A 16,086-nucleotide genomic window follows, 5' to 3' on the forward strand; every position below is an offset into this window, starting at 1 on the left:
ATTTTTAACGTCTTAACAGACATCCAACTAGTAGATAAAATTTAATTTCCTCTTGTTAAAACTCTTGTTTTCCCTGGGTGGTGAGGCTAAGTTGTAGCGACGGCCGTCCTGGGCCTCGGGTGCTCATCGGTCTTGGGTTGGATTAACGAGCGCATATCCGAACTGTGTTTAAGAAATCTCCAGTGATTTTAGAGGAAGTGTCGATAGTGACGAAACACTGACTGCGCGCAATAAGATAAAAAAAAGCATTAGTTGCGCGAGATCCGTGGGATTCCGCATTTTCCAGGCCTGGATGTGCCAATGGGCCTGGGTACCCTGGGGCTTCGCCCTGATGGGGCCGGGCTGCACCGCTGACTTGTAGTCTTAATATTTAATGACCAATAACCTTTTAAAAAATCTGAAAAAATAACCTAAGGAACTAGGAAATGTGCAATATAACGGAAGGCTGTAGTCTCCTTCCATATCATCATCATAAAATATGTCTTAAAACAATCAAATATTTTTTAATATTCTTCTTCGTAATATAAAAAAAAATGAGAAGGGTTTAAACTATGTTTTAATAGTTCTAGCAGTATGTAGGTTGTACATTTTATGTTGAACTCTCAGTGAAGAGAATAGCAAACAACTATTCTCAGTGAACTTATTGCGCCTCGCGCGTATTGTAAAACTTGCCAAAATTTTTGTTATTGTATAGGAACGAAGTTTATTTACTAAGATTAAAATTTATTAATAATTTATATTTACAGTTCGTTTTCAATGTGCTCCAATAGTATGTGAAAAACGTTTTGATCTACGTTTTTTGAGAGCTGGCAGAGTAGAAACCAGTCGCCGAAGTTTAATTTCTTAGCCGCTTTAGCCGATGGCCATTCTAAAAGTCTCGAGCCAAAATAACGAAAATTCTTCGAAACCACTGAAGCCAGATCGTAAGCCAAGGCGAGAAAGGAGGCGACAAACAGGAAAACGAACCAGAACCACAATGCCGAGAAGATTTTCTCGTTGATGATATTCATAGTCAGAAGGCAGAGGCTGTCGTAGACCTGCTTCGTCCCCGATGAGCCGAATTTCTCGAATGTGCATTTCACAAGCTTCGGGAAGACTTTTTCAAGGGCGTCGTCCCTTTCGCCGAAATCCAAGAAGAGAATCTGAAACACTTTCACGCCGAAATAAGTGAACTCCCCGTCGAAAAACCTGTCCATTAGGTAGATTTGCAAAGCCACGTGAGCACAACTGAGAAATTCGCAAATTATAAAACCAAAAGCGTAGGAGTTATGATTTCCTCTTTTATAGCTGAAATAGTCAAGTAAAGCTGTTTTAGATATGCTTTTCAATTTGTGCACCTTGCCTCCTTCCCAAGAGGACCAAATCCAGCCGGTCGAATAGAACAAATAGCTTTGAACGAACAGGACTAAATGGACCCACAAATAGTATTTTTGATAAGAAACTTCGTCGCTTTTGAATCTAGGGTTCAACTTCCTCGTATCCGGCACTGTAAACGTCGAATGTGTAATGCAGTAAAGTTCGATGAAGTCTTCCGGGTTTCCTTCCGTCAAACAGGCGATCGGGGAACCGACAAAATTCGTTGCGGTTACGAACGCCCAGCAAAGCATTATTATCGCCGATGTCGTCCTGTAATTGAGGCGAAACACGAAATTATCGATAACGCAATCCTGTTCTGGCTCTAACGTAAAGAATTCCTTGATAGATGTGTAGATGTCCATGTTTTTCGGTTAAAATAAATTTCTAAACGATTTGAATCGAGCGCAAACTAAACACTGGAGGAAAACCTGTAAGCGACAAGAAAGAATAGGAGGGGAAGGGCAAAAAAATAACAAAGCTTTGCATAAAGCATCGATAATATTATAATCATGACTCAGCAGGAAATAAAAATGAACTGAATAATCTCATTTGATTCCTTTCATCTCGTGTAAACATGAAAAAATATATACAAAAGGGTTTTTATGCATTAAATTTTCAAGATAAACTTTAATCTGAATTAGAAATAATAATCATGCGTGATAAAAAAAAACCCAATATATTTTTTTAAAGGAGAGAAAAATAATGTTTTTAAAAAATAAATTCGGAATGTCAACGAAAATTTCTCCGACATAGTTGATGAAAGAAAAGCAAGTATAAAAACAAAAACACAAAAATACTATACACAATAAAACAATGTGAACAATGATAACTACGATCACTATGTATAACAGCAAAAGAGACGAAAACCAGTTCTACCAAATTGAAGTTGAACTAGGATCAGTTGAACGGTGGTCTCCCTTCTTTGAACTTAGTCCAAACTATGAAATAGGTGATGTTTAGTGACCGTTACTTGATGACTATTTGGAGATCAGTTGGATTCAGAAAAACATTTTCTTTATCGTGCCACGCTTCGAACTTTATTGAGATCATCGTCTGGGCTCAAAGTGTTTGTTTTCCGTATAGATGTGTCATTCTTGTGTGTCGTGTTGAGCGTGTCAGTTAGATATTTATGTTTTATGTTTATCTACGTTGGATTTTGACACACATCTACACAGAAAACAAACACTTTGAGTGAGTACAAATACTTTGACTGAATCTAAAATTTTATAACATTGTATAAATTCATTTTTTTTATCTAAAATTTTCTAGCATTCGATAAATTCATTTTCTTAATCTAAAATTTTCTAGCATTGTATAAATTTATTTTTTTAAATAGAAAATTTTCTAGCATTGTATAAATTCATTTTTTTAATCTAAAATTTTCTAACATTGTATAAATTTATTTTTTTAAATCGAAAATTTTTTAGGATTATGTAAATTCATTTTTGTATCTAAAATTTTCTAGCATTGTATAAATTCATTTTTTTATCTAAAATTTTCTAGCATTGTATAAATTCATTTTTTTATCTAAAATTCTCTAGCATTGTATAAATTCATTTTTTTATCTAAAATTTTCTAGCATTGTATAAATCCATTTTTTTAATCTAAAATTTTCTTGCATTGTATAAATCCATTTTTTTAATATAAAATTTTCTAGTATTGTATAAATTCATTTTTTTATCTAAAATTTTCTAGCATTTGATAAATTCATTTTCTTAATCTAAAATTTTCTAGCATCGTATAAATTTATTTTTTTAAATCGAAAATTCTCTAGCATTGTATAAATTCATTTTTTTAATCTAAAATTTTCTAATATTGTACAAATTTATTTTTTTAAATCGAAAATTTTTTAGGATTATGTAAATTCATTTTTTTATCTACAACTTTCTATCATTGTATAAATCCATTTTTTTAATCTAAAATTTTCTAGCATTGTATAAATTTATTTGTTTTTATCTAAAATTTTCTAGCATTGTATAAATTCATTTTTTTAATCTAAAATTTTCTAGCATTGTATAAATTTATTTTTTTTAATCTAAAATTCTCTAGCATTGTAAAAATTCATTTTTTTAACTAAAATTCTCTAGCATTGTATAAACTCATTTTTTTAATCTAAAATGTTCTAGCATTTTATAAATTCATTTTTTTTATCTAAAATTTTCTAGCATTGTATAAATTCATTTTTTTATTCTAAAATTCTCTAGCATTGTAAAATTCATTTTTTTTATCTAAAATTTTCTAGCATTGTATAAATCGACCCCAAACAAATATAAAGAGCTTTTGGTCCGACATCTGAAAAAAATAATAAAACCAGTGCAGTTTGTTGGATATAGGAAATTATCTATCTCATTAATTAAGGTTTTAAGTCGAGATAAAAAGTTGAAAAATGGCAAAACGGAGAGAAAATTCAAAAGGTGGGGTTGAGACGTGAAGTTAGTGTACGAGTGGATTGAGGTCACGATAGCTCGAGTGGTAGAGCAGTGGCGTATCTAGCCGAAGATCGTGGGTTCGAAACTCGCTCGTGCCATTAACATTTTTATCTTAACTAAAAACCTTAATTAATTATGAAATAGATTATTATGAAACCCAGCATAAACCGTTGCTCTTGCCCTATGCCCCTAATGTAGATATCGATCAATTTCTCCAATGTATTCAGTTGTAAGTCGTAAACTATGTGTTTGACGGGTGGCATTGCCTAATTTTGCAAATTGTACCACATTTTTTCATAGGCTTTTTATATCTCTATCCTTTGTTGTTATCCAAATTGAATTTTGCCCATCATTTTTTGGTGGTTATTCACCTACACCTGTGCTTATGACCTTCGTTGTTAAACCCCCGCCTCGCGGGATGCGAAGGTTCGGACCACCCATCATTTTATGAGATAGAGGGGAGTGAAAAGAATTTGTAATAACTTTTAAAATGAGATGCCTCGATCAAAATAAAAATTAAACTTTAAACCAAAATGATCTTTTTTATCCTGTTTGGCATGTAAAACATTTTACGGTGACATTTATGTTATTAATAATTAATTTAAGGGATAACACTCCTAATGTGCCCGGTACATCTTCACAATAATTATCTCTGTTTCTGTTCTGTCATTAACTTAACATTAGAACCCACCTTCTACCATCTTCTTCAATTTTGTTATTCCTAATTTATTCAACATAAATTGTAACTGATTTTCAAATGTCAGCTTGGTTAGTTTATGTATGCATGACTTTTTTAATTTTTAATGTGGCTATTTTTTTAAATTTTTGAATACATTCGTAGTTGGAATATTTGTTCCATAAGACCGGATGTCTTTTTTTCTTAAAGAGAAACCGTCTTACTTTGTTTCCTCTTTATATCTTTGTACAGACAATTAACCTGGCTAGATGTTCTAGCTTGGCTAATCTAAATCAACCCGTTTCAAATAATTCAGTCCAGCGTATATAGAAACATACAAATCATCTTTACAATTGAAGACTCAAACGATTTTATTTTTCATCACCCTCCAATTTAGATTTTGTCTTTCGATTTGCTCAGTCCAAGCACTCATGCAATTTGACTGTCAACGTGCACACTCGAACACCCCCTTAAACCAATCAGCAAGAATTGTTTTTACCCTTCGTTTAACATATCCATCGTATTTTTGCATTTGAACTGAAGAATTTTCACCATACCCCCGATTCACCCATGTTTTACCTCATCGATCCACTTTTCCTCCCCCTCATTCAACATCTAAAGCTAACTCCATAAAAATGAATATGTACAATTTTGTACACTTTTTCCTACATTAATAATATGGTAATAAATTTTTATATTATGAAACTATCAGCCTTTTGACCAGTGAATACGTAATTTTTATTAGTAGAAAAGTTATGTCATTTTTATTAACATAATGTTTACTGATTCTTCGGAGATCGTGAGAAGCAGTCTGGTGTGACATAGGTTTTAGAAAAACATTTTCTTTATCGTGCCAACGGTTCGATCATTATTGAGATCATCTTTTAATAAACATTGTTTACATATTACAAATACATGTACGATGTGAAAAAATGAATTTATACAATGCTAGAAAATTTTAGATTAAAATATTTAGATCGTGAGAGGAGGTCTGGTGTGACGTAGGTTTTAGAAAAACCTTTTCGTTATCGGGCCAACGTTTCGATCTTTATTGAGATCATCTTCAGGGTCTGGGATTTATAAACATTGTTTAAATTTTACAAATACATGTAGGAAGTGAAAAAATGATTTTATACAATGCTAGAAAATTTTAGATTCAATCAAAATATTTTTCTAACTCAAAGCGTTTTTTTTACCGTGTAGATGTGTGTCAAAACCCAACGTATGTAAACATAAAACATAAATATCTAACTTTTTAAAAACTTAAAATTTTTTTATCTAAAATTCATTCATTCATAATATAAATTCATTATATTTTTTTAATCTAAAATATATAGCATTGTATAAATCCATTTTTTTACTTCCTATATGTACTTGTAAAATTTAAAAAATGTTTATAAATCCCAGACCCTGAAGATGATCTCAATAAAGATCGAAACGTTGGCACGGCAAAGAAAATGTTTTTCTAAAACCTACTTCACACCAGACGGCATCTCATGACCTCCGAATAATCATTGACTAACGGTCACTAATCATCACACATAATGTGTAATGTCTCGATTATATGATTTTTTATCTTTGACATATATTTTTTCTGTCTGTCTGTTTATATCTCTCTCACTCACTCTCTCTCTCTCTCTCTCTCTCTCTCTCTCTCTCTCTCTCTCTCTCGGTTTCTCTGCTGCCTATCTATAATCCCTCTCTCCCTCACTAATCATCACACATAATGTGTAATGTCTCGATTATATGATTTTTTATCTTTAACATATATTTTTTCTGTCTGTCTGTTTATATCTCTCTCGCTCTCTCTCTCTCTCTCTCTCTCTCTCTCTCTCTCTCTCNCTCGCTCTCTCTCTCTCTGTCCCTGTCTGTCTGTCTCTCTCTTTCACCCCCTCTCGCCCATTCCTTTATCCAACAAACTGCACTGGTTTTATTATTTTTTTCAGATGTCGGAACAAAAGCTCTTTGTATTTGTTTGGGGTCGAGAAGAAAAAAAACTGCAGGGCTGGAAGTGGACATGGGCATATTGGGGTATGACACAGTTTCTCCTTTAGTTTGGAAGGGGAATCCAAAGTGGGAGACTCTTGTTCCAGGATCCCCCCCGGGACGTGTTAGACCTCCGTCAAGCACTTGTCACAACCACTCCTACCCTCGGCGGGGTGTCGATGAAAATGTCCTACAATATACACGTAAAATTGCTTCTCTCGAGAAACCATTTACATTAGCTAGCTTCTCCGAGAGAAAATGGCCGGCCTGTGGGGTGGGAAAAATCTGGTTTATTTCCGAGAACGACCGACACTTTTTCACAAACCCCAATTCAGTATGTCTTTAAAAAAAGAAGTATTGGATAGATTTTTTAACAGTGCTAGATATTTTTTAGACTAATTTTATTATTGTACTAATGGTTAATCCGCTGAAGATTATTTTCATCTAGATACTGTTCAAAAACGCTACATTTTCATTATTATTGTTATTTTTGTGTGATGTTTAGTGACTCTTAGTCAATGATTATTCGGAGATCGTGAGATGCGGTCTGGTGTGACGTAGGTTTTAGAAAAACATTTTCTTTATCGAGCCAACGTTTCGGTCTTTATTAAGATCATCTTCAGGGCTCAAAGTGTTTGTTTTCAGTGTCGATGTGTTGTGTGGCAAAAAGGAGGGAAAATTCAAAATGTGGGGTTGAGATAGGACGTTAGTGTTCGAATGGATCGAAGTCACGATAGCTCAAGTGGTAGAGCAGCGGCGTATCTAGTCGAAGATCGTGGGTTCGAATCCCGCTCGTGACACATACTTTTTTTATCTTAACTAAAAACCTTAATGAATTGAAAGATATTAATTGGTCAAGCGGACCACGAAAATTAGTGTATTACACACAAGAATGACATCTACCCAAATAAACAGACACTTTGAGCCCTGAAGATGATCTGAATAAAGATCGAAACGTTGGCACGATAAAGAAAATATTTTTCACCTTTTAAACTAACGTCACACCAGACCGCATCTCACAATGTCCGAGTAATTATTGTTATTCTTTTATGGACAATATGTTTCTTAACAGCTTTCTTAAGTTAATAGCTATGGAAAGGAAATATTTTAGAATAGAGTTACGCCAAATTTGAAACAAACAAATTATAGACATTGAAGGTGGTAAGGAATGCAATTTCCAACACAATGCTTTGCGGTTAAACGTAGGAAAACAGCGAAGAAAAGAGGAATTTCTTCATTGCCTCACCCCGCCTACAACTGTGATGGATGTAAGGCGTGATTAGGTGTCTGGCAATCAGAGAAAACAGAGAAGGAACATCAGGGAATATAGAGATAGGGGAAGGAGCTTCAATCTTCATTACGTTCTAAATTAAAATGTCCCGGGTGAGGAAAAACACCGGTTCGACGTCCGGCGTCCGCTCTTTATGAATTCCTTGTACATCGATCGAATTAAATTTTGGTTGCGATCTTTTCTGCCCTTGTGAAATGGAAATTCGTTTGCTTGTAATTTACGCTGGAAAGGATCTTAACGGGTTGACTGTTCAAAGGGAGGACTCAACTGTATGTTTTTAACACAAAGCCATAACAATGTTCACCCAAGTGTGGATTTCACCATATTAGAATTATTTCTGAATTGACAACAACCTTTTACAATTTTATTTATTTACATAAAATACAATATATGTGAACAAATGTATAATGAGTATGGTTTGGATCACATTGATTTAAAAAAACTGAATATTCAACAATCCATGGTTATTTACTCAAAACAATTCAAATACCATACTTACAAGACCACAGAGTAAGTATTGTAGGAATTAAGGAGAATGTATAAAGTTTTTTTTCAGTCAAACTGTCCCTCAAACTGTTTTTAATTTCAAATTAGCCCTTTTTTAACCAAATTTATATGAATTAATTACAAATTAAAATAAATTAATTTAAATTCAATAGTCGATATTACGCAGGATTATTTTTTCAACTAAATAAATTTTAAGTTAAAAAAAAGGTTGATCTGAAATTAAAAAGGTTAGTTTGAAATTAAAAATAATTAACTGGAGGTTAAAATGATTAATTAAAACTAAAAAAGGACAACGTGAAGTTAAAAAGTATTAGCTTGAATATGAAGATAAAAAGAGCTATTTTGAAAATAAAAAAGGTTAAATATTAACAGAGTTAATTTCATTTTAAAAAGTCTTCGATTAAAATTAAATAAAGGTTAGTTTCAAATTTAAAAAAAAGTTGATTTGATATTAACAATGGTTAATTTGAAATTAAAAAGCACAGTTTAAAGTTAAAAAGAATTCATTTGCCAATTAAAAATATCGACTTAATTTGAAAAAGTGATCATTCAGAATTAAAGAGATTTGAACTTAAAAACAATTAATTTGATTAAAAAAATCTATTTATATTTTTTTTTAATTTGTTTCACTCTTTTTTCATACCGGCTCTCTCTTATTTGAATCTGTTTTCTTTAGTTGTTAATCTCAAAGTTAAGATCTACTGTTTTTTCTATCTTTCATCTCAACCAAAGCGTTAATTAAATGAAAATAATTTATTTGGTCAAGCGGACCACGAAACCCAATAAAATGTAGTAAGCAAAATGAAGTATATTTCACAAAAGCTGTTCGTGGCCATTTCATTTGTCGCCGAGAATCAAACACGATATTTGAAAAATGGCAAAAAAGAGGGAAAAATTCAAAAGGTGGGGTTGAGCCGGGTAGTTAGTGTCTGAGTGGATCGAGGTCACGATAGGTCAAGTAGTAGAGCGGCGTATTTAGCCGAAGGTCGCGGGTTTGAATCCCACTTGTGACACTAACTTTTTTATCTCAACCAAAGCCTTAATTAATTGAAAAAAATTTATTTGGTGAAGCGGGCCACGAAACCTAATAAAAGTAACATCTACTTTTTACCATTTGTTTCATTATCTATATTTTCTTATTTTTATTGATAATTCTTCCCTAAAATAAATTACTCGAGGATTCTTTTTTTCGAGGTTGTTTTTCACGCGTTCAATTTCATCCTAATCGTTATCTATACCATTGTTCATTGTTGGGCTATTAATCATTTATAACATTCCATTCTGCGTACCTGTAAACAACGTGACAACGGATGCGGAAATTCTCTTCAACCCATCCTATGCTGCTGATAAATCGTTATTAACCTACTTTTTTTTTGTTTCATTTTTACAATAACTATTATAGTTATTAATGTATCAAACTAATTCAACTCAGACGAGGTTTATTGTTAGTATAACTTTTTTTTATAAATTGTATAAACTTGTAAACTTTATGTTCTTCATACTCCATATTCGATGAAGAAAGACATATCGTAATATTTCATCGTTTTGACGGTTAACTAAGTCATGATTAGAATTTATGCCATTATTATGAAGAGTAAACAATTCTGTTTTCCTCAAGCAAGGTTTCATTGTAAACAAACAATGAATGAAACACTGAAATTCAAACAAACAAAATTAACATTAAAAAAACACCTTTTGGTTGTCGTGATAAATAATGACAAAAAATTTTGTGGATATTTGGGTCTACTATTTTTAGTGTAAAATTGATGAAAATAATATTGCAATATATTTTTAATTTTTATTTGTGTTTTTTTTAAATTTATTGTGAAGATGGAAGTTGAGAAATTACCTGAATTAATTAATGTTCCCTTAAATCCCACAAAACAAACTTCCTGGTTATTCTTGGAGAATTATTGTTAAAATCGTTTCACCGAGTCTGGAATATTTATTGTTTGTACTTTCTTTTCTCAGTTTGTTAAACGGAAGTTCTCGGGCCAAGAGGTACACAGAGATCAGGTTAATTTTCCCTTGAGGAATTAACTGAGATAATTCAATATTATGATTTGTTGAGCGAGGGAAGGAAAGAAGATTGGATTCAATTTGTATTGAGTGTTTTCACAGAAGTCTTCAGGGCGATGCTGAAATGGAAAGGGGTTTTGACGGGATCTAGAAAGGGTGAAAGGGGGCAAAAGGGGAGGTCGGCCCGGCAGGAAATTACTCCCTTTCTCTTGCCTCTAGCGGTGGCCAATTTTAAAACTTTCCACCCCTTCCACCTTGGGGAAGCGGGTCGTATTAACATCCAAGGGATGAGTGCTAATCGGGCCAAGGGTAATTGGCGGCTGTGGGGTGGCACGACCCATTGTCTCAGAATTATGAAAATAAGACGACTTATCCAGCGGTTCTGGGCCTTCCGGGAAGTTTCATCATAGACTAATTGATTTCCGACCTTCTTTTTTTTTTCAAATCGGAAATCTTTGCCTCTTTTAACCACCCTCCAACGATTAGAAGCTTTCTAATTTTTAATAAGAAAATTTATCCCCTGCTTGAAAACCTCGAATATGGCCCTTTTTAATTTCCTTCAAGCGATAAATACAAGAAGGAAAAACATGCTGACACTTCCATTAAAACTGAGGTTTTTCAAACTTAATTTTCTTTCTATAGCAGCCGTTAAAGCAAATATGAAATGAATAAACGTGATTAATGTCAACTCTCATTAATAAAACATCAATTCATCGTTCGGAATACAAAATCAAACATTTCAATAACAACAAAGCATTTTAATAATTCTCGTACCGATAAAAAATTATATTTTCCTGCATATAAACAAAATATGTAATCGATTTTATTAGATTTATTTTTTATGACAAATTAATGTTAAATTCCATTAATAAAAAAATCAAAACATAACAATAAAGTATTTCGTTAGGCATTTATTTACGAGATTAAATCTCCATACATGAACACTGAACATGGATAAAAAAGAAGATATGAACATAAATATGCCTGGGCTTATTCGTACGTACTGCAATAAAATTTGGTAAAGTTTACCACGCAGATCTCCGGTTCAAAAAACAGCGTACTTCGTCAAGACAATATAAATAACTTATTTTTATGGCGCGTTATAAATAACAAAAATATGCAAGATCTGTACCAAGTAGCATTAACAACATAATAATTTTTATTTATTTATATTTTTTTTGACAGAGGAATCCGACAGCTTGGTCATTTCAGCACCGAAGCACTAACATAATACCGCTACACACTCGGTATACAATCACGCCAATAAATACATTCATATCTATATGCATTGATCGCACTCATACTGTTATGTAAATGGAGTACCCGATATTCCTCCGTCTACCTATTCCTTATACTAAAGTAATCTAGATTGGGGTTGATGGGGTATTTTTATAAAATTTCCGCCATCGGCCCAAATCATACACACAACCTGATAGGCGGTGGAGAACCTACTTCACCATCAGCACCTCCCCATTCACGCCAATAAATGCATTCACTCGTACAAGACACAGAAACACAAAACACATATTTTTAAGGCTAAGTACAATGTGTGGTGATTAGTGACCGTTAATCGATATTTATTTAGAAATCGTGAGATGCGGTCTGGTGTGATGTAGGTTTAAGAAAAAAATTTTCTTTATCGTGCCAATGTTTCGATCTTTATTGAGATCATCTTCAGGGATCAAAGTGTTTGTCTTCTGTGTAATTGCGTGTCGTGTCGAGAGTGCCCTATGTACAATAAAAAATTTCCAATTCCCCTAAACATATCTGCAACTAAAATAAACATTAAAGGTTTTTCAAATAATTAAGGTTTTTAGTTGAGATAAAAAAATGTAAATGTCACGAGCTGGTCGAACCCACGACCTTCGGCTAGATATGCCGCTGCTCTACCACTTGAGCTATCTTGACCTTGATCCACTCGGACACTAACTTCCCATCTCAACTCCACCTTTTGAATTTTCCCTCCTTTTTGCCATTTTTCAAATGTCATGTTTTATCTCAACTAAAAACCTTAATTAATTGAAAGATATTACTTGGTCAAGCGGACCAAGAAAACTAGTGAATTAAAGATTTTAATATTTTGTGACATTCAGATTCTGATCTTATGTACTGATTCAAATTTCTCTGTTTTCATATATATTTTTGTCACCAAGTTTAGGTGGCTAACTACTCAAATTAGTTAAGTCATTCTACCCTTTGTTCAGGCTGATTTTAGTTTTAAAAACTTGTTGATGAACTGGTGGTGATTTTGGTGTAAAATAACCATAGCAATTTCCTATCAATGCATTATTTCCAAAAACGCTTATGTTTATTTTTGAATGATTGCATTATTTTATTACTTTATTATTTAGATAAATGTTTTAAAATTAAAATTAACAACATAATATTTTTTTTATAGAGGCATCCGACAGCTAGGTCATTTCAGCCCCGAAGCACTAACATAATACCGCTACCCACTCGGTACACAATCACACAAATAAATACATTCATACCTATATTGTTCTCAGTCATACTGTTTGGTAGATGGAGTACTCGGTATTCCTCCATCTTCCTATTCCCTATAATAAACTAATCTAGATTGGGGTCGTTGGGGTATTTTTATAAAATTTCCGCGATCGGCCCAAGTCAAACACACAAACTAAGAGGCGATGGAGAAGCTACTTCGCCATCAGCCCCTCCCCATTCACACCAATAAATACATTCACTCATACAAGACACAGAAACACAAAACACATATTTTCAAGGCTACACAATAAAAAATTACCAATTCCCCTAAAAAGCGGAACAAGGGACTCTGAAACTCGCCGTGTTCGAGAACTATTTTTAAATACGGCGGTATGCCTACACGCTCTCTGTATGGAGCCAAAGCATGACACGCCTCTATTATGTGGGACACATCGAGCAACCTTTCTCTGTATAAGGGGCACCTGTGCGGGCTTTGGCTTTGTTGTTGAAAGTAACATAAATACCTAGAAAACTTTCACCCAAAATCACGACATATCGTCAATAAAACACGCAACAAATATGATTCTTGGCTATCGTAGAATACTAATAATATCAGCGTTGGAATTCAGTTTAACGAAAAAGTAGATTGCTTAACGAAAAAAGCAATAACACCAAGAGTCTCTTCAACTTTTAAAATTTGCCACAAAGATGAAAAAAAACAGGTGGCGAATCCCTTGTATAAACTGGATTGAAACAGACAGTAATTTGAAGGGGCAAGTTCCGGCAAATAAGATATATACATTTCTTCTATGTTAGATCTGTCGGGAAATGTGTGCCCGAGTATGTCGGAAAGAACTTCATCATGAACAGCTTATTGGTTCAATGATGAATATAGTTGACTATGGACCCTCTATTAATTTACTCAATTCATAAAATAAAAATATTGGCAACTAATTTCTTGAAATGACTGGGACGAAAACAAGGTAGTTGATATATGAAAAATGGCAAAAAGGTGGGAAAATTGAAAAGGTGGGGTTGAGATGGGAAGTTAGTGTCCGAGTGGATCGAGTTCACGATAGTTTAAGTGGTAGAGCAGCGGCGTATCAAGCCGAAGATCGTGGGTTCGAATCCCGCTCGTGCCATTGACTATTTTATCTCAACTTAATTAATTGTAAGATTGGTCAAGCTGCCCACGAAATTAGTGGATGGAGTTGATATAGCAGTTTTTCTTATGAACATCTCTATGATGATGACATATGGCTCGACGGACTTGACAGTAGAAGAAAAATATCTAATTTATTTTTTTAAAGTTGAAGTTAGTGTCCGAGTGGATCGAGTTCACGATAGTTCAAGTGGTAGAGCAGCGGCGTATCTAGCCGAAGATCGTGGGTTCGAATCCCGCTCGTGACGCTGACTTTTTATCTCAACTAAAAAACCTTAATTAATTGAAAGATATTAATTGGTCAAGCGCACCAAGAAAATAGTTAATTTAATTGTATATACTTAGTTTTACAAAAAATTATGCAGGGTGAAATTAAAAGACCGTGCCTTTTTATAAAAACTCACAATTGAAAGAAATTATTTGGCCAATCAGACCACGAAATATAATGGATTTCATCAGGAAAAGCATCGAATCGTGATGCACGACATTTGAACAATGGCAAAAAGGTGGGAAAATTGAAAAGGTGGGGTTGAGATGGGAAGTTAGTGTCCGAGTGGATCGAGGTCACGATCGCTCAAGTGGTAGAGTAGCGGCGTATCAAGCCGAACGTCGTGGGTTCGAATCCCGCTCGTGACGCTGACTTTTTATCTCAACTAAAAAACCTTAATTAATTGAAAGACATTAATCGGTCAAGCGGACCACGAAAACTAGTGAAGACAAAATAATCTCAAAACTTTCTAACTCAGAACAAAACCTATTAAGAAAAAATTAACTAACAACTTAATTATCACAAAAGTGGACAAATGCAGCGCTACAGTCAACAAGACAAAAACAACTACATTAAAAAAACATTAAAAAACAGCGATTGAAGACGGACCCCAGTATGAAATATTGAATTGTTTCGAACAAAAAGGATTAGTGAACAATTTGGAACTGGCAAACCTAGTCTAGACATTTGATATTTTATATTCATTCATTTTAAATATATATTTTTTAAACCCTTGAGATTTGATTACCCGTCAATGGAACTGACTCGTAAAAAATGGGTACAAGATGTGAAGGGAAATAACTACCAATTTCTTATCTTGAGATTCTACCACCTTAACCTGAAATTAACCTGAAAGTAAGCTCAAATGGCATCAAGTAAGAGAAGAAAAGTCTAGATTACATTTGACATGTTTTTCTCTCTTTGCTTGCTCATGTTTAAAATGCTCCGGGAAAATGGACCGTTCAAATTTTCAAAGCTTGGTCAAAGCTTAATCCAATCCCGGCTCAAAGTGCCCTTGAACCGTTTTATCAGATTTCATCCATTAGATGGTGTCACTACACTCAAAAGGTTCACCATCAAAAGCAACGTAATTTTTTTAAATTTCATGACGCGATTTGATAGGGAGAAGGCGGACTTCAATACGAAATTTTCCAAACTTCGAAAAATACAAAATATGTGTGAAATGTTTTTAAAAAATAACTAATTGTAAGAATAAAAATTTAAATTTACATCGATGCGTTCACGTTCGATAGTAATGTGACGTGTCAGGGTAATTAATAGAAAATTAAAAGTAAATAGATCTGAGTAGAAACGCTCACCTGCCGCGTAAAAGAAAGAAACAAAGGGATGAAACAAAAAGTAGGAAAATAAAGGAAAGAAAAGTAATGAGGGAGCAGGATTAATGATAGCGGGTCGCAATGACAAATCAACCCAATTAACAAGCCAATGAACGAAGTAGAATGAAACACAAGTATATATAAGATAAGTACAGAAAAAAAATATATGCATATATATAAGTAAAAATTATTTAAATAAATTACTTAAGAAAAATTTATGTAAACATTAGTTACACTATATTCTGTGTGTAATCCATTGTGCACCTACAATAAGATTATGATGTAATTGATTCCTGGTCAATTTCAATAAGCTGGATTAAGATAGATTATAAGAGGGTAATCTAGTTGAAATAAAATTAGGAAAAAATATTTACAAAATATTAAACAAACTATTGTCACTAAGATACCTTGAACTTTAAACGGTAAATAAATCAAATTTTCGCTTTTGTTGTTAAATAAAAATACGATAAAAAATTTTTTATGAATTTTCTTTCATCAAATGTATTTTATTTTTACCTTATACCTGTGAGCTTTTATAAAAAGGCACAGTCTTTTAATTTCACACTGCCTAATTTTTTGTAAAATTAAGTACAATATAATTACAATTAAA

At 33.2% G+C, this 16,086-nt stretch overlaps 1 protein-coding gene across 1 annotated transcript; it reads right to left on the bottom strand.

The window, feature by feature from the left end:
* Positions 1–547: 547 nt before the first annotated feature.
* LOC106672212 (innexin inx2-like) lies at positions 548–1,761 on the bottom strand. Its single transcript, XM_014403865.2, has one exon. It carries the CDS (start codon positions 1,716–1,718, stop codon positions 741–743), a length of 978 nt encoding a protein of 325 aa, XP_014259351.1. The 5' UTR covers positions 1,719–1,761; the 3' UTR covers positions 548–740.
* Positions 1,762–16,086: the final 14,325 nt, after the last annotated feature.

Source organism: Cimex lectularius, unplaced genomic scaffold, assembly GCF_000648675.2.
Source record: "Cimex lectularius strain Harlan isolate CLEC.00 unplaced genomic scaffold, Clec_2.1 scaffold44, whole genome shotgun sequence".
Classification (NCBI taxonomy): Eukaryota; Metazoa; Arthropoda; class Insecta; order Hemiptera; family Cimicidae; genus Cimex; species Cimex lectularius.